General features: G+C 40.6%; 1 protein-coding gene across 1 annotated transcript in view; it reads left to right on the plus strand.

The window, feature by feature from the left end:
- The window catches only part of LOC122907373 (cilia- and flagella-associated protein 251-like), a 44471-nt gene extending 19275 nt beyond the window's left edge, over nucleotides 1-25196 (plus strand). The window contains 4 exon segments of the mRNA XM_044250263.1: nucleotides 2615-2672; nucleotides 2675-2691; nucleotides 4787-4836; nucleotides 25169-25196. Of these exon segments, the coding sequence (XP_044106198.1) occupies nucleotides 2615-2672; nucleotides 2675-2691; nucleotides 4787-4828 (117 nt within the window). The 3' untranslated portion in view covers nucleotides 4829-4836; nucleotides 25169-25196.
- The last annotated feature ends 346 nt before the right edge of the window (nucleotides 25197-25542 follow it).

Consider the following 25542-nt stretch of genomic DNA (forward strand, 5'->3'; position numbering starts at 1 on the left):
GTTCTCATCCATTCCCATGACTTTTAAGTCCTGTGCACTCCCAAGATGCACCCGAAATCCTTCCTCCCCTCTCCATTTCCATGGCCACCAAAGCTCCCTGCATGACTACAATATCCTTCCAGCTGAGCTGTGTTCACTCTTGTTCCAGTCTTTCCTACCATCCTGCAGCAGCCAGAGCAACAGTTCTTAAGTGAGCTGGACAGATCATACCACTCTCTTACTTCAAGTCTTTGAGTGGCTTCCCTTTGTGAGGGGGATAACCCTAAGCTTCCCCTCCACCCATCTTCCAGCATCTACCCTCCTGTTTATTAATGTCTGTCCATTTGTATTCCCTGGAATTTTACAGAAATGGACTCTTTTTGTGGAGGATGCTGACTTCTTTTATTCAATTTAATTTTTTTATTTGATTTAATTTTTGAGATTCATCTATGAATGCAAAAATAGTTTATTTCTCTTTATTCCTCTTTATGTGTCCTTTAAAATGTGAATGCTGAGTAGTCATCAAATGGATATGTCACAATTTTCTGATTCACCTGTTAAAAGACATTTGCTCTGTTTCCTATTTGTGGCTGTTGAAAACAAAGGTGCATGAACTTTCATGCACAAGTCTTTGTAGGATATATGCTTTTGTTTCTCTTAGTAATTATCTTTGTTTCTGAAGGCTATTTGCCCTAACTTTAGGGCTGTAGGGTGGTAGTTATTTCCATATGTTGAAGATATTATTGTCTTCAGACATAATATCATTTCTGTTGAGAAGTCAACTATCAATCTTATTGTTCCCCCATCTGAAAATTATGTATGTCTTTCCCCTCCTGCCCCATTCTGGCCGCTTTTAAGGTTTTCTGCTAATTGTTAGCAGTTTTTAAGGATGTGTCTCTATGTATATGAATATGTTGTTGATTTTTTAAAAAATCCAAAATTGGTGCCTAGCTGGCTCAGTCAGTGTAGTATGTGATTCTTGATCTTAACTTGTGAGTTCAAGCTCCATGTTGGCAAAGAGATTACTCACAAAAAAAGGATAAATAAATAAAAATGAAAATCTAAAAAACAAAAAAACGTATCTTCTGGAGTTCTTTGAACTTGGAATATTGTATCTTTCTTCAGTTTTGCAAAATTCTCTCCCACTACTTTTAACATCACTTTTATCACTTTTTTTTCTTTCCTCTCCTTTTGGTACTCCAATTATACAGACATTAGACCTGTCTTGTGCTCTATCTCTCTTATTGTCTTTATTGTCTGTTCTTTTGTGTCTTTATCCTTCAGTGTGGACATTTTCTCCTACAATTTATCTTCCCATTGTACTGACCAATTATTTCTTTGGCTATATTTTATTTTCTGTTAAATTATCTTTTGAAGTTTTTTAAGTCAGTTTTTTTTGTTTGGTTGTTTTGTTTTAGATCTAGAATTTCCACTTGATTCTTTTTAAAAATAGTGTTACTGCTGAGATTGCCCATCTTGCCCTCTACTCTCTGGCACTCCATGACCACAGTTATTGTCAAGTCTGCATATGTTGATGTTATGCCTGCATCTCCTGGGGTCTCTTGCTGATGATTGCTTCCCTCTCAATTGTCAGTTATTTGAAAATGTCTCTTTCATATGCCTGGTTGTGTTTCATTGGATGCTCAGTGTCATGCTTTAAGAAGTCTAGGAATAATTTGATACTCAGGATGGTACCTTCCTCCAAGGAAGACTCACTTTTGCTTCTTGCTGGCATCTGGCAAAGTTAACGAGATTAACTGATTAATTGCATCACAAATCACAGTGATTTGAGGCTGATTTCCAGCCTTTTTGAGGACTTGTCCATGCATTTACCTCCAACAGTTCTGCCCCCTTCCCGGCCACCCTATTCCCCCCGCCCCTGCCAAGGCTAATGAGCTGTCCTGAAATTACTTCTCAAATATTAGGACTGGTCCTTCACATTCCTGGAGCAGGCATGGAGTAGGTGATGGTGTGGAGGTGGCAGGAAGGGAATGTAAGTCATGTTTCTAGAAGTTGTCTCCCAGGGCTGCCCCCTGCATTGCTTCACCTCAGGCCGCAGCCACCCCCTCCCATATACATAACCCCACAGGACACGTGCCTCAGTCTCCCCAGTGAGCTCTGTGGTGGTGTAGCTGTTGTTCAGCTTCTGCACTTTGTGGTTTCCTCACTTGCATAGTTACCCCAGGGTTGATTTATGGGAAGGGAGCCAGGAGCCCATGCTCTTCACCATGTTTGCAGGAATCAGAAACTCTTTCCAGTATTTTCATTCACTCCAAGTTACCTTGTGGCTTTGTCAAATTTAGAAATGTGTATGCAGCAGTTTTTGTTCAAAAGGACACAGATTAAATGTTATCAGTGAATATTGTGCTACTTTTGCTTGTTCCAATTTACAGATGATGAATTACAATAAATAAGACTAAATAAGAAAGGGAACATATTTGAGGCCATTAATTTTAATGTTCAGGGTTTCAATTCTGTTCCTATCACTTGCAAAATGCTGTTGTCTTTTCTGTTTTATATTCCTACTCATCTATTTAATATAATATAAATATTATTTATTTTTAACATTTAGCTTAGCCTGAGTGAAACAGAAAATTTGTCATAATGTAATATATTTCCATACTTTATATTTCAGAACTATTTTACTTTTAATCCAACAAATAATAAAGAACTGGTAAGCAACAGTAGAACACAGTAATATATTATTTGTGGGTAAGTAGAAATATTTTGATTTGTCTTAAATGTAGGGACAAGTATATGTTCATTCCCCAAGTACAGATGTTTTGGTAATGTAACCATACAGTATCTACTTAGGAAGCAATAAATATGTGTTAAAATGTTTTGATTTAATTATAGCATTTACTTTAGTCTCATTGGAAACTAGTGTATTGTCAGTAGCAGATAATTTTTTAAATTTATTTTTATTTATTTTCAGCATAACAGTATTCATTATTTTTTCACCACACCCAGTGCTCCATGCACTCCATGCTCTCTGTAATACCCACCACCTGGTACCCCAACCTCCCACCCACCCGCCAATTTAAACCCCTCAGATTGTTTTTTAAAATCCATAGTCTCTCAGGGTTCACCTCCCCTTCCAATTTCCCCCAACTGCCTTCTCTTCTCTAACTCCCCATGTCCTCCATGCTATTTGTTATGCTCCACAAATAAGTGAAACCATATGATAATTGACTCTCTCTGCTTGACTGATTTCACTCAGCATAGTCTCTTCCAGTCCCGTCCATGTTGCTACAAAAGTTGGGTATTCATTCTTTCTGATGGAGGCATAATACTGCATAGTGTATATGGACCACATCTTCCTTATCCATTCATCTGTTGAAGGGCATCTTGGTTCTTTCTACAGTTAATTTAAATTTCATTTAATTTTTTAAAGTAATGAGGCAAATATTTATTTGAATGTATTTAACATGTTTAAAAAATACAGCATTTTTTCAAGTCCTTGGTTTTTACCCCCTTTTAGAAAGGAATTAGCAAACAGATCAGCACTGTATATACTGACACAGGGCAGAATCATGAGATTAAAAAAACATCAAACTTAAACATAAAATTACCACATGACCCAGCAATTCCTAAATCCAAAGGAATTTAAAACAGGCATTCAGACAAATACAAACATAAAAACATTCATAGCAGCAGTATAATTGTCAGTAGCCAAAAGGTAGAAGCAAACCACATGTCCCGCAGCTAAGGAATGCATAAACAAAATGTGGTCCTTCCATACAATGGACTATGATTCGGCCATAAAAAGGAACGAGGCACTGACACCCACTACGACATGGATGAACCTCTTATACATCATGGTAAAGGAAAGAAGCCATACACAAAAAACCATGTGCTGTATGAGTCCATCGATGTGAAATGTCTGGAAGAGGAGAATCCATTGAGACAAAGTACAGAATGGTGGTTGTTGGACCTAAGGGAGGGGCATGCATGATAACTTAATGGAGGGGGTCTTCCTTTTGGGGTGATGAAAATGTCCTGAACTAGACAGAGGGGATGGTGCCCAGCGTTGTTAGTGTACTAAGTGTCCCCGAATTGTACACTTTAAAATGACTAATGGTCAGAATGCCTGGCTGGCTCTGTCAGTGGGGCACGTGGCTCTTGATCTTGGAGTTGTTTGGTGTAGAGATTACATCAAAATAAAATCGTTATTTATTTATTTATTTATTAAGATTTTATTTATGTATTTGACAGAGATCACAAGTAGTCACAAGAGGCGGAGGGGGAAGCAGGCTCCTTGCTGAGCAGGGAGCCCAATGTGGGGCTCAAACCCAGGACCCTGAAGGCAGAGGCTTAACCCACTGAGCCACCAGGGCACCCCTCAAAATAAAATCTTTATAATTATTGAATTTATATTTTAAAAATATTTAAAGCATAAAATCTATTAAAAATAATAAAATGATTAATGGTTAATTTTATGTTATGTGAACTTTACCTCAATTGAAAATGCAAAACAGAAACAAAAACACTGATTCAGTCACCAATTTTCAGTGCTAGTTGTAACTTCTGGTACTTATTGTAGCTTTAATGCCTTAGAAATATAGCATTCAGATTTTCATTTACTACCATTTAAAGTCAAAATCATTTGTGGCATTTTTAAAAAACACATTTGCTTTTCTTTCCGAATGCTTTCAGATGTTCCTTGAGGCAGGTTCTCTTATCTGAGGAGGTTGCAAAGCTCTGACCCTGTTTAGATGCATTCCTTTTGATTTTGTGGTTATAATAGTTCTTTGTTTTAGAAACCAGGTCTTTTTGTAGTACTGATTATTTTTTCTGTACCCCTCAGTATGAAGAGGAAGATATACTTGCTCACAGTGCCCACGTTTAACAGAAAAAGTGAGTAATGTTTCCTGCATTTTTATATGTCAGATGTTGTAGAGAGTAAATATGTGTAAGCTTAGTCACTTCAGGCTACTCTTTGTTTGTCTTCATAGTACACCATGGGCAAATCATTGGACATTTTTACTTGGGTCCTTTACTGTATTGAATTGTCAGCTGAAAATAATGGAACCATTGTTCAAAATAAAATATTATGTAAAAGAAATTTGACTATCCTGAGAAAATATCCCCCAAAAAGTGATGCCTGTACTAATATATGTGTGCATATGACAAAGAATGAAAAGTTAGTTCGGAGTGATATAATAAAGAGTTGAATGTGAGTGGCTCATTTTTAGGCTACCCAGTTCTCAGAATAATAAAACATGATCTTACATATTTAGACGTTTCAGAGCCAGTACAAAGGTGGTGCATCAGATGCATCAGGCAAGTTATCTTGCCTGCCTGCTCACCTGGAGCCATTGTCGCATCTGAGGTGGACCTCGGGTCCCGTTTCCTGCCACAATTTCTGCATTTGACACCCATGTAAGCTGCCCTCAGTGAGCACCTGATGGTGTTTCTTCTGCTTCCTTTCTTCAATCTTGGTAGGATTTATAGAAATTTAGTTTAAAGAGGGCATGCAAAAAAAATTTTTGAGATGGATGAATACAAAGATGATTCTGTCCAAACCTCTTTTTCACAAGTCAAAGTTATCAAACAATAAAGTCAATTCTCATTATGTGTGGCAGTTAAGTTTCACAAAGTCTCTGCAGACCTCAGCGAGTACAAAATCATTGCTCCTAGGAGAAGTATAGGATTAGATTCCTGCCAGCCTTGGGTCATAGCAGTTTCCCCCACAGATAGATACATAACCTTGTCTTATGTGTGTTTTCTTTTGAAGACACCGTATTTAATACATAATGTTAATGCATTAGCGCTGACTCACAGACAACAGCTCTGAAACGCATACCTGAATGACGTTTATCTAATTCAGGTATATTCTCTGGAAGGTACGTCATTAGACTGCCTTTCAGTACCATGTTTGCATTAGTTTAAATACTGCTCTCACCAAGTAAAAACACCTCAAAAACATGACCCACGCGGTGGTAAGCAGACCCTGGAAAGACACTTGTTTACAGTTTGAAAGCTGGAATAAGAAGGCAGCGCATGTCTTCACTGGACTCAGCTAGGAACGTGTGCACAGGGAGAGTCAGATTTTTGCCACTCCGCATTTGCACGTGCCTACAAACCATCATGAAGGGGCCACAAGGGTTGATTTTGGGGTTATAAATTGTAGCGAGTAGGTGAGTTTGCAAATACAAAACCCACAAGTCACGACAATGCCTTGTAAGGAAGTAGAGCAGCTCTTAGGAAGAACTTGATGGCCTCCCTTGACCAGTGATTGTTTTTTGACCCTCCTGTGTTCAGGGCAGAAAAGGTGAGCCCAAGGATCTTCTCTGTGTCGTTAGAGAAGGGGGCAGCAAACTTGCTGTATCACATGGCAAATGAAGGCATTTCTCTGATTGATTCATTCACTGTACATTCATTGTGGGGCGCCACTCACCTCTCTGGGTTCTTTCTACATTTTGTCTCCAAGACATTGCCTAAGAAAGATGGCTCTTGTGCCTTATTTTATGTAGTACAGATTTCATGAGGTGTCTGGGGCATGTCTGTGTACAGTACTTAATTTCTACTGATGGGAAACTAGTTTATGGGAAAAGTTTATAGTTATAAGACGGGAATAATTATTTTGTGATATCTTACAACTGGAGCATGCTTTTGCACAAGACAGACATTAGTCCCTTTTATCAGTCTCTAAAACCTCGGTAAGAGAAGTTGAATAGATATAAACAAGTGGTTAAACACTTTTTCATTTGCTTGAAGCAAACAGTTTAATGAACCCCGTGCACAGCCCTTCACTTGCTCCTAGCAAATCTTCAGAGGTTCAGAATGGCCTGCACCATGGCAATTCATGGGGAAGAGATTTCCTAGTGATTGGTTTTTTTGATTTTTATCTTTTTTCCTACTGTAAATCAATGTAATTTATAAAATATGCCATACTGACAAATGCTTTGTTTTATACTACTGACTAATGCTTTGTTTTATATTTATCACCAACATAATGTGTAATCTGTCTTATGAAAGGCAGACCTTCAACAAGCTTCTGGGAAAATTTAGCCAGTCACTCTTTCATTTGAATTTAACACAAATACTTTCCATGACAACGGAAGGGAAGCTGGTTGTCTGGGACATCCACTGCCCACCATAGCCTACCTCCGCCTCTGTGGGCTTTTCTCAAATCACACCTTGTAAATTGGTCCATTTTCAGAAAGAGGGCATCACTTGTGCTCACTACAGTGGATCTGTAATTAACTTAATAAAAAAGCAGCTATCAGTGATTGCCAAAGTATATTACAACCCTTTTGGATGTATACACCTATTTTGTATATTCAGTGCATATTTCTGGAGAAAGTCCTTATTAACTGGGAATATTTGGTGCCTCTGAGGAAAAGAACAGAGAAGCGGGATCAAGGGTGGGGTTGGCTTCACCTCTTCTCATGATCCCATTTGTACTAATTGGTTTGCTTTAAAAATATATATATTTTTATAAACATATAATGCATTATTAGCCCCAGGGGTACAGGTCTGTGAATCGCCAGGTTTACATACTTCCCAGCACTCTCCATAGCGCATACCCTCCCCAATGTCCAAAACCCCACCACCCTCTCCTTACCCCTCTCCCCCCAGAAACTCTGTTTGTTTTGTGAGATTAAGAGTCTCTTATGGTTTGTTTTCCTCCCGATCCCATCTTGTGTCATTTATTCCTTCCTACCCCACAAACCTCCCACGTTGCATCTCCACTTCCTCATATCGGGGAGATCATATGAGAGTTGTCTTTTTTCCAACTGACTTATTTTGCTAAGAATAATACTCTCTAGTTCCATCCATGTCATCGCAAATTGCAAGAATTCATTTCTTTTGATGGCTGCAATATATATATATACCACATCTTCTTTATCCATTCATCTGTTGTTGGATATCTAGGTTCTTTCCATAGTTTGGGATTGTGGACATTGCTGCTATAAATATTTGGGTGCACCTGCCCTTCGGATCACTACATTTGTATCTTTAGGGTAAATACCCAGTAGTGCCATTGCTGGGTCATAGGGTAGCTCTATTTTCAAATTTTGGAGGAACCTCCATGCTGTTTTCCAGAGTGGTTGCACCAGCATGCATTCCCACCAACAGTGTAGGAGGGTTCCCCTTTCTCTGCATCCTCGCCAGCATCTGTCATTCCCTGACTTGTTAATTTTAGCCATCCTGACTGGTGTGAGGTGCTATTTCATTGTGGTTTTGATTTGTATTTCCCTGATGCCGAGTGATGTGGAGCACTTTTTCATGTGTCTGTTGGCCATCTGGATGTCTTCTTTGCAGAAATGTCTGTTCATGTCCTCTGCCCATTTTTTTTCCTTTTTTTTCCAATTTATTTATTGTCAGAAAAACAGTATTCATTATTTTTTCACCACACCCAGTGCTCCATGCAAGCCGTGCCCTCTGTAATACCCACCACCTGGTACCCCAACCTCCCACCCCCCCGCCACTTCAAACCCCTCAGATTGTTTTTCAGAGTCCATAGTCTCTCATGGTTCACCTCCCCTTCCAATTTACCCAAAAGCACATACCCTACACAATATCCATAACCCTACCCCCCTTCTCCCAACCCCCATCCCTGCAGCAACCCACAGTTAGTTTCGTGAGATTAAGAGTCACTTATGGTTTGTCTCCCTCCCTATCCCATCTTGTTTCATGGATTCTTCTCCTACCCACTTAAGCCCCCATGTTGCATCACCACTTCCTCATATCAGGGAGATCATATGATAGTTGTCTTTCTCCGCTTGACTTATTTCGCTAAGCATGATACGCTCTAGTTCCATCCATGTTGTCGCAAATGGCAAGATTTCGGGGTTTTTTTGATGGCTGCATAGTATTCCATTGTGTATATATACCACTTCTTCTTGATCCATTCATCTGTTGATGGACATCTAGGTTCTTTCCATAGTTTGGCTATTGTGGACATTGCTGCTATAAACATTCGGGTGCACGTGCCCCTTTGGATCACTACGTTTGTATCTTTAGGGTAAATACCCAGTAGTGCAATTGCTGGGTTATAAGGCAGTTCTATTTTCAACATTTGAGGAACCTCCATGCTGTTTTCCAGAGTGGTTGCACCAGCTTGCATTCCCACCAACAGTGTAGGAGGGTTCCCTTTTCTCCTCATCCTCGCCAGCATCTGTCATTTCCTGACTTGTTGATTTTAGCCATTCTGACTGGTGTGAGGTGATATCTTATTGTGGTTTTGATTTGTATTTCCCTGATGCCGAATGATATGGAGCACTTTTTCATGTGTCTGTTGGCCATCTGGATGTCTTCTTTGCAGAAACGTCTGTTCATGTCCTCTGCCCATTTCTTGATTGGATTATTTGTTCTTTGGGTTGAGTTTGTTAGGTTCTTTATAGATTTTGGACACTGGTCCTTTATCTGATATGTCGTTTGAAAATATCTTCTCCCATTCTGTCAGTTGTCTTTTGATTTTGTTAACTGTTTCCTTTGCTGTGAAAAAGCTTTTGATCTTGATGAAACCCCAATAGTTCATTTTTGCCTTTGCTTCCCTTGCTTTTGGCGATGTTCCTAGGAAGATGTTGCTGCGGCTGAGGTCGAAGAGGTTGCTGCCTGTGATCTCCTCAAGGATTTTGATGGCTTCCTTTCTCACATTGAGGTCCTTAATCCATTTTGAGTCTATTTTTGTGTGTGGTGTAAGGAAATGGTCCAATTTCATTTTTCTGCAGGTGGCTGTCCAATTTTCCCAACACCATTTATTAAAGAGGCTGTCTTTTTTACATTGGATATTCTTTCCTGCTTTGTCAAAGATTAGTTGACCATCGAGTTGAGGGTCTATATCTGGGCTCTCTATTCTGTTCCATTGATCTATGTGTCTGTTTTTGTGCCAGTACCATGCTGTCTTGATGATGACAGCTTTGTAATAGAGCTTGAAGTCCGGAATTGTGATGCCACCAACTTTGGCTTTGTTTTTCAATATCCCTTTGGCTATTCGAGGTCTTTTCTGGTTCCATATAAATTTTAAAATTATTTGTTCCATTTCTTTGAAAAAGATGGATGGTACTTTGATAGGAATTGCATTAAATGTGTAGATTGCTTTAGGTAGCATAGACATTTTCACAATATTTATTCTTCCAATCCAGGAACATGGAACGTTTTTCCATTTCTTTGTGTCTTCCTCAATTTCTTTCATGAGTACTTTATAGTTTTCTGAGTATAGATTCTTAGCCTCTTTGGTTAGGTTTATTCCTAGGTATCTTATGGTTTGGGGTGCAATTGTAAATGGGATTGTCTCCTTAATTTCTTTCTTCTGTCTTGTTGGTGTAGAGAAATGCAACTGATTTCTGTGCACTGATCTTATATCCTGACACTTTACTGAATTCCTGTACAAGTTCTAGCAGTTTTGGAGTGGAGTCTTTTGGGTTTTCCACATAGAGTATCATATCATCTGCGAAGAGTGATAATTTGACTTCTTCTTTGCTGATTTGGATGCCTTTAATTTCCTTTTGTTGTCTGATTGCTGAGGCTAGGACTTCTAGTACTATGTTGAATAGCAGTGGTGATAATGGACATCCCTGCCATGTTCCTGACCTTAGTGGAAAAGCTTTCAGTTTTTCTCCATTGAGAATGATATTTGTGGTGGGTTTTTCATAGATGGCTTTGGTTATATTGAGGTATGTGCCCTCTCTCCCTACACTTTGAAGAGTTTTGATCAGAAAGGGATGCTGTACTTTGTCAAATGCTTTTTCAGCATCTATTGAGAGTATCATATGGTTCTTGTTCTTTCTTTTATTGATGTATTGTATCACATTGACTGATTTGCGGATGTTGAACCAACCTTGCAGCCCTGGGATAAATCCCACTTGGTCGTGGTGAATAATCCTTTTAATGTACTGTTGAATCCTATTGGCTAGTATTTTGGTGAGAATTTTCGCATCTGTGTTCATCAAGGATATTGGTCTATAGCTCTCTTTTTTGATGGGAACCTTGTCTGGTTTTGGGATCCAGGTGATGCTGGCCTCATAAAATGAGTTTGGAAGTTTTCCTTCCATTTCTATTTTTTGGAACAGTTTCAGGAGAATAGGAATTAGTTCTTGAAATGTTTGGTAGAATTCCCCCGGGAAGCCGTCTGGCCCTGGGCTTTTGTTTGTTTGGAGATTTTTAATGACTGTTTTAATCTCCTTACTGGTTATGGGTCTGTTCAGGCTTTCTATTTCTTCCTGGTTCAATTTTGGTAGTTTATATATTTCTAGGAATGCATCCATTTCTTCCAGATTGTCAAATTTGTTGGCGTAGAGTTGCTCATAGTATGTTCTTATAATAGTTTGTATTTCTTTGGTGTTAGTTGTGATCTATCCTCTTTCATTCATGATTTTATTTATTTGGGTCCTTTCTCTTTTCTTTTTGATAAGTCTGGCCAGGGGTTTATCAATTTTATTAATTCTTTCAAAGAACCAGCTCCTAGTTTCGTTGATTTGTTCTATTGTTTGTTTGTTTGTTTGTTTTTTTTTTTTTTTTTTTTTTTTTGGTTTCTATTTCATTGATTTCTGCTCTGATCTTTATGATTTCTCTTCTCCTGCTGGGCTTAGGGTTTCTTTCTTGTTCTTTCTCCAGCTCCTTGAGGTGTGGGGTTAGGTTGTGTACCTGAGACCTTTCTTGTTTCTTGACAAATGCTTGTACCGCTATATATTTTCCCCTCAGGATTGCCTTTGTTGTGTCCCAAGATTTTGAACTGTTGTGTTTTCATTATCATTTGTTTCCATGATTTTTTTCAATTCTTCTTTAATTTCCCAGTTGACCCATTCATTCTTTAGAAGGATGCTGTTTAGTCTCCATGTTTTGGGTTCTTTCCAAGCTTCCTCTTGTGGTTGAGTTCTAGCTTCAGAGCATTGTGGTCTGAAAATATGCAGGGAATGATCCCAATCTTTTGGTATCGGTTGAGTCCTGATTTAGGACCGAGGATGTGATCTATTCTGGAGAATGTTCCATGTGCACTAGAGAAGAATGTGTATTCTGTTGCTTTGGGATGAAATGTTCTGAATATATCTGTGATGTCCATCTCATCCAGTGTATCATTTAAGGCCTTTATTTCCCTGTTGATATTTTGCTTGAATGATCTGTCCATTTTAGTGAGGGGAGTGTTAAAGTCCCCTACTATTATTGTATTATTGTTGATGTGTTTCTTTGATTTTGTTATTAATTGGTTTATATAGTTGGCTGCTCCCACATTGGGGGCATAGATATTTTAAAATGTTAGATCTTCTTGTTGGACAGACCCTTTGAGTATGATATAGTGTCCTTCCTCATCTCTTATTATAGTCTTTGGCTTAAAATCTAATTGATCTGATATAAGGATTGCCACTCCTGCTTTTTTCTGATGTCTATTAGCATGGTAAATTCTTTTCCACCCCCTCACTTTAAATCTGGAGGTGTCTTCGGGCTTAAAATGAGTTTCTTGAAGGCAACATATAGATGGGTTTTGTTTTTTTATCCATTCTGATACCCTGTGTCTTTTGATTGGGGCATTTAGCCCATTAACATTCAGGGTAACTATTGAGAGATATGAATGATATGATTCATTGTATTGCCTGTAAGGTGACTGTTACTGTATATTGTCTCTTTTCCTTTCTGATCTACCACTTGTAGGCTCTCTCTTTGCTTAGAGGACCCCTTTCAGTATTTCCTGTAGAGCTGGTTTGGTGTTTGCAAATTCTTACAGTTTTTGTTTGTGCTGGAAGCTTTTAATCTCTCCTTCTATTTTCAATGATAGCTTAGCTGGGTATAGTATTCTTGGCTGCATGTTTTTCTCGTTTAGTGCTCTGAAAATATCATGCCAGCTCTTTCTGGCCTGCCAGGTCTCTGTGGATAAATCAGCTGCCAATCTAATACTTTTACCATTGTATGTTACAAACTTCTTTTCCCGGGCTGCTTTCAGGATTTTCTCTTTGTCACTAAGGCTTGTAAATTTTACTATTAGGTGACGGGGTGTGGGCCTATTCTTATTGATTTTGAGGGGCGTTATCTGAACCTCCTGAATTTTGATGCTCGTTCCCTTTGCCATATTGGGGAAATTCTCCCCAATAATTCTCTCCAGTATACCTTCTGCTCCCCTCTCTCTTTCTTCTTCTGGAATCCCAATTATTCTAATGTTGTTTCGTCTTATGGTGTCACTTATCTCTCGAATTCTCCCCTCATGGTCCAGTAGCTGTTTGTCCCTCTTTTGCTCAGCTTCTTTATTCACTGTCATTTGGTCTTCTATATCGCTAATTCTTTCTTCTGCCTCATTTATCCTAGCAGTGAGAGCCTCCATTTTTGATTGAACCTCATTAATAGCTTTTTTGATTTCAACTTGGTTAGATTTTAGTTCTTTTATTTCTCCAGAAAGGGCTTTTATATCTCTGGAGAGGGTTTCTCTAATATATTCCATGCCTTTTTCAAACCCGGATAGAACCTTGAGAATTGTCATTTTGAACTCTAGATCTGACATATTACCAATGTCTGTATTGATTAGGTCCCTAGCCTTCGGTACTGCCTCTTGTTCTTTTTTTTGTTGTGAATTTTTCCGCCTTGTCATTTTGTCCAGCTAAGAGTATATGAAGGAGCAAGTAAAATACTAAAAGGGTGGCGACAATCCCAGGAAAATATGCTTTAACCAAATCAGAAGAGATCCCAAATCGTGAGGGGGTATTTCTCCCCCCTCACGATTGGGTGAGGGATCTCCTCTGATTGGGATCTCCTCTGATTGGGATCTCCCAATCTCTTCTGATTAGGATCTCTTCTGATTTGGGGATAAAAAGAGGTTCCAAAAGAAAGAAAGAAAAAAAAATTAAAAAAAGAGATTGAATTAAAAATTCAATCAAGAATTAAAAAAGAGATTGAAGAGATTGGGATCTCTTCTGATTTGGGGATAAAAAGAGGTTCAAAAATAAAGAAAGAAAAAAAGAAAATAAAGAATTAAAAAAAAGAAAACGAATAAAGAAAAGTATAAAAAAGAATATATATATATATATATATATATATTAGATAAAGAAGTTAAAAAACGTTAAAAAAGAAAAGGGTAAAAGTTAAAAAAATTTTAGCAGAAGAAGAGAAAAAAAATCAAAAAGAAAAAAATTAAAATAACTGCAAGACTAAGAAATCACAGGGAGAAAGCCATGAGTTCCGTGGTTTGTTTTTTCCTCCTCTGGAATTCTGCTGCTCTTCTTGGTATTGAAACTGCACTCCTTGGTAGGTGAACTTGGTCTTGCCTGGATTTCTTGTTGATCTTCTGGGGGAGGGGCCTGTTGTATTGATTCTCAAGTGTCTTTGCCCCAGGCGGAATTGCACCGCCCTTACCAGGGGCCGGGCTGAGTGATCCGCTCGGCTTTGCTTTCAGGAACTTTTGTTCCCTGAGCGCTTTCCATAGAGTTTTGGAGGACGGGAATACAAATGGCGGCCTCCTGTTCTCTGGCCCGGAGGAGCCAAGAGCCTGGGGCCCCGCTCCCCAGTGTGCCCTCAGTGAACAGCTCCTAGTAACTCCCGTCTGCCTGACCTCTGGCCACGCTCTGAGCTCACCGAGCCTGCGACCCGTTCAAGGCAACACCGAGCTGTGAGCTTACTGTCGGCTCTGTCTCTATAGCCGGCTTTCCCGTTCCAATATCCGCAAGCTCTGCAACACTCAGACACCCCCGATCCTTCTGTGACCCTGCGAGACCAGAGGCCACGCTGACCCCACGTGGGCTTCGCCCCGGTTTAGCCTCTGGGGCGATGTCCCTCAGCGGAACAGACTTTTAAAAGTCCTGATTTTGTGCTCCGTTGCTCCACCGCTTGCCGGGAGCCGCCCCTCCCCCCCGGGGTCTATCTTCCCGTCGCTTTGGATTCACTTCTCCTCCAGTCCTACCTTTCAGAAAGTGGTTGTTTTTCTGTTTCTAGAATTGCTGTTCTTCTCTTCGATCTGCCGATGGATTTGCAGATGTTTGCAATCTTTAGATAAGCTCTCTAGCTGATCTCCTGTTAGCTGAAGTAGTCTCAGCCTGCTACTTCTCTGCCATCTTGACTCCTCCCCCTCCTCTGCCCATTTCTTGATTGGATTATTTGTTCTTTGGGTGTTGAATTTGCTAAGCTCTTTATAGATTTTGGATACTAGCCCTATATCTGATATTCTGTTTGCAAATATCTTCTCCCATTCTGTCAGTTGTCTTTTGGCTTTGTTAACTCTTTCCTTTGCTGTGCAAAAGCTTTTGATTTTGATGAAATCCCGATAGTTCATTTTTGCCCTTGCTTCCCTTGCCTTCGGTGAAGTTCCTAGGAAGAAGTTGCTGTGGCTGAGGTCGAAGAGGTTGCTGCCTGTGTTCTCCTCAAGGATTTTGATGGATTCCTTTCTCACACTGCGGTCCTTCATCCATTTTTAGTCGATTTTCTTGTGTGGTGTAAGGAAATGGTCCAGTTTCATTTTTCTGCCTGTGGCTGTCCAATTTTCCCAACACCATTTGTTGAAGAGGCTGTCTTTTTTCCATTGGACATTCTTTCCTGCTTTGTCAAAGATTAGTTGACTATAGAGTTGAGGGTCTATTTCTGGACTCTCTATTTTGTTCCATTGATCTATGTGTCTGTTTTTCTGCCAGTACCATACTGTTTTTTTTTAAGATTCTTTTTTATTTGACAGAGAGAGAAATCACAAGTAGGCAGAGAGGCAGGCAGAGAGAGAGTGAGGAGGAAGCAGGCTCCCTGTGGAGCAGAGAGCCTAACATGGGGCTCGATCCCAGGACCCTGGGATCATGACCTGAACTGAAGGCAGAGGCTTTAACCCACTGAGCCACTCAGGTGCCCCATTACCATACTGTCTTGATGATGACAGCTTTGTAACAGAGCTTGAAATATAATGGTGTTGCCCCCAACCTTGGCTTTCTTTTTCAATATTTCTCTGGCTATAAAAGTCTTTTCTGGTACCATATAAATTTTAGGATTATTTGTTCCATTTCTTTGAAAACAAAATGGATGGGATTTTGATAGGGATTGCATTAAATGTGTAGATTGCTTTAGGTAGCATAGACATTTTCACAATATTTGTTCTTCCACTCCGTGAGCATGGAGCATTTTTCCATTTCTTTTTGTCTTCCTCAATTTCTTTCATGAGTTCTTTATAGTTTTCTGAGTATGGATCCTTGCCTCTTTGGTTCGGTTTGTTCCTAGGTATCTTATGGTTTTGGGTACAATTATAAATTGGATTGACTCCTTAATTTCTCTTTCTTCTGTCTTGTTGTTGGTGTATAGAAACGTAACTGATTTCTGTGCATTGATTTTGTATCCTGACACTTTACTGAATTCCTGTACAAGTTCTAGCAAGTGTGGAGTGGAGTCTTTGGGTTTTCCACATATGGTATCATATCAACTGCAAAGAGTGATAGTTTGACTTCTTCTTTCCTGCTTTGGATGCCTTCAGTTTCTTTTTGTTGTATGAAGGCTGAGGCTAGGACTTATAGTACTATGTTGAATATCAGTGGTAATGGATATCCTTGCCATGTCCCTGACCTTAGCAGAAAAGCTCTGTTTTTCTCCATTGATAATGATATTTGCAGTGGGTTTTTCATAAATGGCTTTGATGATATTGAGGTTTGTGCCCTCTATCCCTACACTTTGAAGAGTTTTGATCAAGAAGGGATGCTGTACTTTGTCAAATGCCTTTTCAGCATCTATTGAGAGTATCATATGGTTCTTGTTCTTTCTTTTATTAATCTGTTTTTATCACATTGATTGATTTGCAGATATCGAACCAACCTTGCAGCCCTGGAATAAATCCCACTTGGTTGTGGTGAATAATCCTTTTCATTTTCTGTTGGATCCTATTGGCTAGTATTTTGGTGAGAATTTTCACATCTCTGTTCATCAAGGATATTGGTCTGTAATTCTCTTTTTTGATGGAATCCTTGTCTGGTTTTGGAATCAAGGTGATGCTGGTCTCATAAAATGATTTTGGAAGTTTTCCTTCCATTTCTATTTTTTTAACAGTTTCAGGAGAATAGGAATTAATTCTTCTTTAAATGTTTGGTAGAATTCCCCTGGAAAGCTCTCTGATCCTGGGCTCTTGTTTGTTTGGAGATTTTTGATGATGGTTTCAATCTCCTTACTGGTTATGGGTCTGTTCAGGTTTACTATTTCTTCCTGGTTCAGTTGTGGTTGTTTATATGTCTCTAGGAATGCATCCATTTCTTCCAGATTGTCAAATTTGCTGGCATTGAGTTGCTCATAATATGTTCTTATAATTGTTTGTATTTCTTTGGTGTTGGTTGTGATCTCTCCTCTTTCATTCATGATTTCATTTATTTGTGTCCTTTATCTTTTCTTTTTGATAAGTCTGGCCAGGGTTTTATCAATCTTATTAATTCTTTCAAAGAACCAGCTCCTAGATTCATTGATTTGTTCTATTGTTTTTCTGATTTCTATTTCATTGATTTCTGCTCTGATCTTTGTGATTTCTCTTCTCCTGATGGGTTTAGGCTTTCTCTGATTTTCTTTATCCAGCTCCTTTAGGTGTAGGGTTGGGTTGTTCATTGGAGAACTTTCTTGTTTCTTGAGGAAGGTTTGTATCACTATATATTTTCCTTTTAGGACTGCATTTGCTGTGTCGCACAGATTTTGAACCATTCTGTTTTCATTATCATTTGTTTCCATGAGTTTTTTCATTTCTCCTTTAATTTCCTGGTTTACCCATTCATTCTTTAGAAGGATGCTCTTTAGTCTCCATGTATTTGGGTTCTTTTCAAATTTCCTGTTGTGATGGAGTTCTAGCTTCAGAGCAGTGATCTGAAAATATGCAGGGATTGATCCCAATCTTTTGATACCACTTGAGACCTGATGTATGGCCCAGGATGTCATCTATTCTGGAGAATGTTCCATGTGAACTAGAGAAGAATGTGTATTCTGTTACTTTGGGATGGAATGTTATGAGTAGATCTGTGATATCTATCTGGTCCAGTGTGTTATTAAGACCTTTATTTCCTTGTTGATATTTTGCTTGGATGATCTGTCCATTTCAGTGAGGGGAGTGTTAAAGTCCCCTACTATTTTTGTATTATGGTCGATGTGTTTCTTTGATTTTGTTCTTAATTGGTTTATATAGTTGGCTGCTCCCATGATAGGGGCATAGATATTTAAAATTGTTAGATCTTTTTCCTGGACAGACCCTTTGAGTATGATATAGTGTCCTTCCTTGTCTCTTACTATAGTCTTTGGCTTAAAATCTAATTGATCTGATATAAGGATTGCCACCCCAGCTTTCTTTTGATGTCCATTAGCATGGTAAATTGTTTTCCACCCCATCAGTTTAAATCTGGAGGTAACTCTGGGTCTAAAATGAGTTTCTCATAAACAACCTATTGATTTTTTTTAATCCATTCTGATACCCTGTGTCTTCTGATTGGGGCATTTAGTCCATTTACATTCCAGGTAACTATTGAGAGATATGAATTTAATGCCATTGTATTGCCTCTACAGTGACTATTACTATATATTGTCTCTGTTCCTTTCTGGTCTATTATTTTTAGGCTCTCTCATTGCTTAGAGGACCCCTTTCAATATTTTCTGTTGAACTGGTTTGGTGTTTACAAATTCTTTGTTTTTGTTTGTCCTGAAAGGTTTTTTTTAAGATTTTATTTATTTTATTTGACAGACAGAGATCACAAGTAGGCAGAGAGGCAGGCAGAGAGAGAGGGAGGAGGAAGCAGGCTCCCTGCTGAGCAGAGAGCCCGATGCGGGGCTCGATCCCAGGACCCTGGGATCATGACCTGAGCCAAAGGCAGAGGCTTTAACCCACCGAGCCACCCAGGTGCCCCTGTCCTGAAAGGTTTTTATCTCTCCTTCTATTTTCAATGATAGCTTAGCTGGATATAGGATTCTTGGCTTCATATTTTTGTCATTTAGTGCTCTGAATATATCATGCCAATTCTTTCTGGCCTGCCAGGTCTCTGTTGATTAGTCTGCTGTTAATCTAATGTTTTTATCATGGTATGTTACAGACTTCTTGTCCTGTGATGCTTTAAGGATTTTCTCTTTGTCTCTAAGACTTGTCAATTTTACAATTATATGACAGGGTGTGGAGCTATTCTTACTGACTTTGAGGGGGGTTCTCTCCTGGAAACTCCTGGATTTTGATGCTTTTTCCCTTTGCCATATTAGGGAAATTCTCTACTATAATTCTCTCCAATATATCTTCTGCTCCCCCTCTCTTTCTTCTTCTTCTGGAATCCCAATTATTCTGATGTTGTTTCATCTTACGGTATCACTTATCTCTCGATTTCTCCCCTCGTGGTCCAGTAGTTGTTTGTCTCTCTTTTGCTCAGCTTCTTTATTCTCTGTCATTTGGTCTTCTATATCACTAATTCTCTCTTCTGCCTCATTTATCCTAGCAGGGAGAGCCTCCATTTTTTTTATTGCACTTCATTAACAGCGTTTTTGAGTTCAACTTGGTTAGGTTTTGTTCTTTTATTTCTCCAGACAGCGTTTCTCTAATAACTTTCATGCCTTTTTCAAGCCTGGATAGCATCTTGGGAATCATAATTCTGAACTCTAGATCTGACATATTACCAATGTCTGTATTGATTAGGTCCCTAGCCTTTGGTACTGCCTCTTGTTCTGTGTTTTTTTTTTTGTTTTTTTTTTTTTTTGTGGTGAGTTTTTCCGCCTTGTCATTTTAATCCAGATAAGAATATATGAAGGAGTGAATAAAATACTAAAAGGGTGGCAAATACCACAGGAAAGTGTGCTTTAACCAAATCAGAAGAGACCCCAAACCATGGGGGGAAGAAAGCGGGTAAAAAGAAGATCAGAAAAAAAAATTAAACAGTAAGCAAACAAACAAATATATATATTAGACTGTTGAATAGAACAGGGTCACCCACTTAATTTTGGGAGTATTTTGGTCTCTTAGAAGAAACCACCTCCCAAAATTTTAAAGAATGAAAAACATAAGGGTAAACACAATGAAGGGATGGAATATGGTTATAAAGATGAAAAAAATTTTTAAGTTTCTATAAAAGGAGTTGATAAGGATAAATTGGTTGGGAGAATAAAGAAAAAGAAATTGGAGACAATTTGCTCAGGCTGGAAACTATAATAAAGCCCTGTGCTAGATTTAGGGTATATTTTGATCTATTAGAAGTTGTAACCCATATTTTTTTTAGAAGAAAAAACCCTATGTGTAAACAAAAAATAAAGTTAGATATAATGAAGGATAAAATATGGTTTTAATAATGAAGGTTCCAATTTTTTTTAATGAAAGGTATTGTTAAGAGAAACTAGTTAAAAACGTTAAAAGAGGAAGGGGTAAAAGTTAAAAAAATAGTAGAAGAAAAAAACAAAATTAAAAAAACTTACTAAGTTTGCAAGACTAAAGAATCATGGGGAGAAAACCATGAATTCCCTGCTTTGCTTTCTCCTCCTCTGGAATTCCGCTGTTCTCTTGGTATATGAACTTGGTCTTTGCTGGATTTCTTGTTGACCTTCTGGGGGAGGGGCATATTATAGTGATTCTCAAGTGTCTTTGCCCAAGGTGGAAATGCACTGCCTTTACCAGGGGTAAGGTTAAGTTATCCGCTCGGGTTCACTGTCCCTGAATGCTTTCTGTAGAGTTCCAGGAGTCGGGAATGAAAATGGTGGCCTCCCAATCTCTGGCCCAGAGGAGCCGAGAGCATGGGGCACTACTCCTCAGTGCGCCCTCAGAGAAAAGAGCTCAATCACTCCCATCTCCCTGGCCTCCAACCTGTGACCAAACTTCTCTGTCTCTGGCACACGGCCCTGCCTGGAGTCTCTGAACCCCACCAACCCATGAGTTCTTCCAGGGGGGTCTCCCTGGATCTTTTGGGGTCCCTGCTCACAGAGCAGTGGCCTGTGCCACAGATCACAATAAGGTAACCCTGAGCAGAGAGCTCGCTCCTCGACTCCATCTCTGTAGCCAGCTTCCCCACTCTAATACCTATGAGCTCTGAAACACTCAGATAGCCCCCATCCTTCTGTGAGCCTGAGAGACCTGAGGCCACGCTCTGCTGGCATGGGCTTCACCCCGGCTTAGCCTCTGGAGCAATGTCACTCAGTGGAGCAGACTTTTAAAAGTTCTGATTTTGGGACGCCTGGGTGGCTCAGTTGGTTGGACGACTGCCTTCGGCTCAGGGCGTGATCCTGGAGTCCCGGGATCGAGTCCCGCATCAGGCTCCCAGCTCCATGGGGAGTCTGCTTCGCTCTCTGACCTTCTCCTCGCTCGTGCTCTCTCTCACTGTCTCTCTCTCTCAAATAAATAAATAAAATCTTTAAAAAAAAAAAAAGTTCTGATTTTGTGCTCCATTGCTCTGCTGCTAGCCGGGAGCTGGCTCCTCCCCCTGCGGTCTATCTCCCCATAGCTTTGGAGTCACTTCTCTGCTGGCCCTACCTTTCAGAAAGTGGTCAGTTTTCTGTTTCTAGAATTGCTGCTCTTCTTCTATTCGGTCTCCTGTTGGATTTGTAGGTGTTTGGGATGGTTTGATAAGCTATCTTGCTGATCTCCTGCTATCTGATGTTGTCTCAGCCTGCTACTTCTCTGCCATCTTGAATCCTCCCTGGATTGACTTTTTTTTTTTCATGTATTACTTTTAAAGAACCCCTTTGTATTGGTGAAACAAAAACTTGCTTTTTTCCTTCCACACTCATTAGAGTCATTTTAACCATAAATATTATGTACTTTAATTTTAAGGAAATGACATGAATACAAAACAACACTTACCCATTATGAAAATATGAAATACAACAGAACTTTATAAAGTTTGCTGACTGAAGAGGCTGTGGGGCCTCAGAGGGGGTCATTAAAGGCCTTGGTCTCAGACAGAAAGGGTTCACATTCCAGACGTATCCTTGCCTTGCTGAATGACTCGGGGCAAGGGACTTAACTTGGCTGAGCCTCCATTTTTCCACGTGCAAAATGGGCATGGTGACACTCTCCCTCAGAGTGATTTTATGAGAATTTTTGTGAGACAAGCCACATAAAACTCTAGCTCCTTGTCTGGCACAGGGGAGCTCTAGATGAAATCATCATTAGTATGCTTGAGAAGTTCCCAACAGGGACGGAGGACTCTCCCTCATGACAGGGACCATGCACATGTGTTTGGAGTCACAGTGCCGTCTGCTTTTCAAAAGCTCTACTTTTTTTTTTTTCATTTCTTTTAATACAGAGAGCGGTGAGGTCCTGGCATGTCTTTACAAAGAGAAATGCAAATTGTCCTCACTCGGGGGTGTGGAAAATACAGTAGAAGAATTGCAGCTGATGTTGAATCAGCCTTTAATTAGTTGGGGGGCTAGGGCCCAGAGAAGGCCAGGCCTGTACTCCCCTCTCTCCATGGTAAATAAAACCCAGCCAGGACCAGGGAGCCCACCAAGGATTTTGAAAACACTTGGCCTGTTTTGCCATTTCTTTCAAGCAGACAGCAGTAAAAGGTGTTCTCACCAATTACTCTGCTCACCTGCCTTGCTGATCAATCAGAAAATGCATTTAATCACTTTGCATCTATAAGAGGATCCCCCATCCTGCCCCCCACCGTGATTAGACTTATGCCAGAAGCTTAAAAAAAAAAAAAAACATTTGGGATGGATCTGGGAATTGGAAATAAAAGCCATTATATCACAGGACACTGCCTTTGGCCATGACCACTGGACAGGGTTTTATATGGCTCTGAGAGCAGTGCCCTCCTGTAAAGTGGACTGTGTGCTTTTGCCAAGATGTGTGATTTCAGAGGGCTGTTGGATGGACTCTGATGTCCTCTGTGGTCTCGTGGCAGAGAATATCAATCAACGCCCATTGCCACTACATATGGCTGATGGGAGAGGGCGGGGAGAGGAGAGCAAGACAGAGCGTGTGCTTTGCATTAGGTAACCCTGGGTCCCTGCACAGTCTAGCCACAGGGCTTGATGGGGCTGCCGTGTGTAAGTCGGTCCCCAGTGGTATTTGGGATATACTTGTATTGAAAGATTACTGCTTGTTTTACTGAAATTCAAATTTCATTGGGCATCCTGCATTTTTTATTTGCTAAATCTGGCAACCCCAGGCCTTGAGCAAATTTCTCAACTTCTTTGAGCCTTAGTTTCCCAGATGTAAAGTGGAACGACTGTAAAATCAGCCACAGTGTTAAAGTGAAATTTGTACAACACCTGGATTCCAGAGCTGGACATAAAATGAGCTGTTCAGGAGATGGTACTCACTACTGTTAGTTCCCAAACAGATGTTTTTGTCCATTTCAGCTATATTGTCACAGGTGATAATAAAGGTAACATTAAGTTCTACGATTATACCCTGTCCATTGTTACCTGGTAAAGCAACTTCAGACTGAGCTCCATAATGATCCTGTCATTTTCCAAGGTCCCAACAGCTCCCCCCACCGAAAAATCAAACTATCCTCCAGACTGCACTCTAAAAGGTGAACTTTTTATTGTAAGGTAACTTGCTAATGAATCCAGGGCTGGCTCAGTGAGTTAATCCTCTGCCTTCAGCTCAGGTCGTGATTCCAGAATCCTGGGATCGAGCCCCATATCAGGCTCCCTGCTCAGTAGGCAGCCAACCTCCCCGTCTCCATCTACCTGCCTCTTTGCCTACTTGTGACCTCTCTCTCTCTGTGTGTCAAATAAATTTCAAAAATCTTAAATAAATAAATAAATAAATAATAAAAATGAATGGTAAAATAAATTAAAAAGTAAAATTAATAAAATAAAATGAATAATTTGCAAATAAAATATTAAAATTATTTAAATAATAATAAAACTAATAAGAAAATAAATAAATTGATAATTGCCCAGGTTACATTTCAAAGCAGAATTTTCAGGACACCCGACTGGTTCAGTGTGTTAAGCATCTGCCTTCTCTGGTCATGAGGCCGGCGTCCTGGAATGGAATCCCGCATTGGGCTTGCTGCTCAAAGGGGAGTCTGCTTCTCCCTCTGCTCGGTCCCTCCCCCATACTTGTGCTCTCCATCTCTCTCTGACAAATATGTAAATAAAATCTTTAAAAAAATTTCAAGGCAGAATTTTAGAAATAACCTCTAAAAAGTAGAGCTGCCCGGATGGCTCATGCGGTGGAGTGTGTGATGATTGGTCTCAGGGTTGTGAGTTTGAGTCCCCCCTGGGTGTAGAGATGGAATAAGGCATGAGAAATAACCTCTAAAAACAAAGAATTTTGTCATTTTTCTCTACGGATAGATAAAAATCTATATCCACATTATAAAAATATGTGAGCCATGTTATGTTGGGACTCCCATTACTGAACAATTGGAAAGCATGTTCAAATACAGAGGATCTTTGATCAAAGCAAACTGTTGGACTATTACTGGTGGGATTACAGTTCAGGATTTCAGAAACCCACCTCCAAGGCTTCCCATATGGGGTGGGGGTTTTTCCTGCTACTCCAAGAACACAGCTCGCTCCTGGCCCCGGGGGAATCGTTTTCAGCAGCAAAACGCCAGGCCAAGTTTTCAGCCTCCTGTGCCCCCGGCAGCATGTCTGTGGCCTCAGAAACTGTCATTGCTTGAAGTTTCTCTGTGTGCACCTGGTGTGGGTTGGGCCGTGAGCAGATGAAAGCTCTGGTACTAGGCCAGCCCTGGACACAGGGAAGGGTAGATGCCACCCACTCGTGCAAGCAGGTACAGGGTCCCACCAAACTGCTATGCAGATGAGGAAGAGACTGACTAGGACACAGCGGGGGTGATCTGCCCACTGGGGACCTGACATGCAGCCAGGAGGAAGGGCAGGATCTAGATGGCCTCACTGTATCCCTAGGTCGCTGCTCCTCCCCTCTTTCCTATCTGCCCTGTGTCTCAGTGTGTGCGTGTGTGTGTGCGTGCATGTGTGTGTGTGTGTGTGTGTGTATGTGTGTGTTGTCAGTCCCCTCTATTTCCTCTCCCCTCCCACCTCCTTCTGCAGTGCTGCCCCTTCTCTGCTTCTCTGTCTGCTTGCTGCCCCATCTTTCCCAACTACCTGCCACTGTGTCCACAGCAGTCAGCATCATCTCTCAGCCCCCAGGCCACCTTTCTTGCATGCTCAGGCCAGCACCCTTAAAGCCCAAGCTGTACTTCCTGGGAGAGTGGCAAAAGGGGGCCCTGTGGGGGACAGGGGTCCACCCCGCCTATGGGCCACACTGCAAATGTAGCTGTCGGGGTCAGGGCAGGGTACAGGGAACGGGCCCCGCTCAGGCCCCAGTCCCAGTGTGGGGACTGCTCAGCACCTTCTCCCCCTTCCCACCCTTCTCCAGCAAGCTCTAAGACCTGAACGGATGAGGGACAGTAAGGGCCTGAGTTCTAGCCAGGCCTGCAAGCCTCTAGGACCCAGCTCTCAGCATGGACTCAGGGTGGCACCAGCCTACCAGCTGGGTGACCTGGGACAGGCGGTGAATCATCTGCGTGTCTCAGCGTCCCCAACTACGGAACAGGGAAGAGAAGACTCCCTACTTCTTAAAGCGCCTCTGAGGACTCGATAGGGATGAACAGACATGAAGAACTTGGCACGGCAGTTACCTGCAGTCAGTGGTGAGAATTCGGTTCTGAGTGGCAGCAGCAGCGAGAGAGAAAAGCCCAGGGAGCACCGGGATCACAGTTGTAGCTGACAGGCGGGCTTATCACCCATTGC

The sequence above is a fragment of the Neovison vison genome, chromosome 5, assembly GCF_020171115.1.
Source record: "Neovison vison isolate M4711 chromosome 5, ASM_NN_V1, whole genome shotgun sequence".
NCBI lineage: Eukaryota > Metazoa > Chordata > Mammalia > Carnivora > Mustelidae > Neogale > Neogale vison.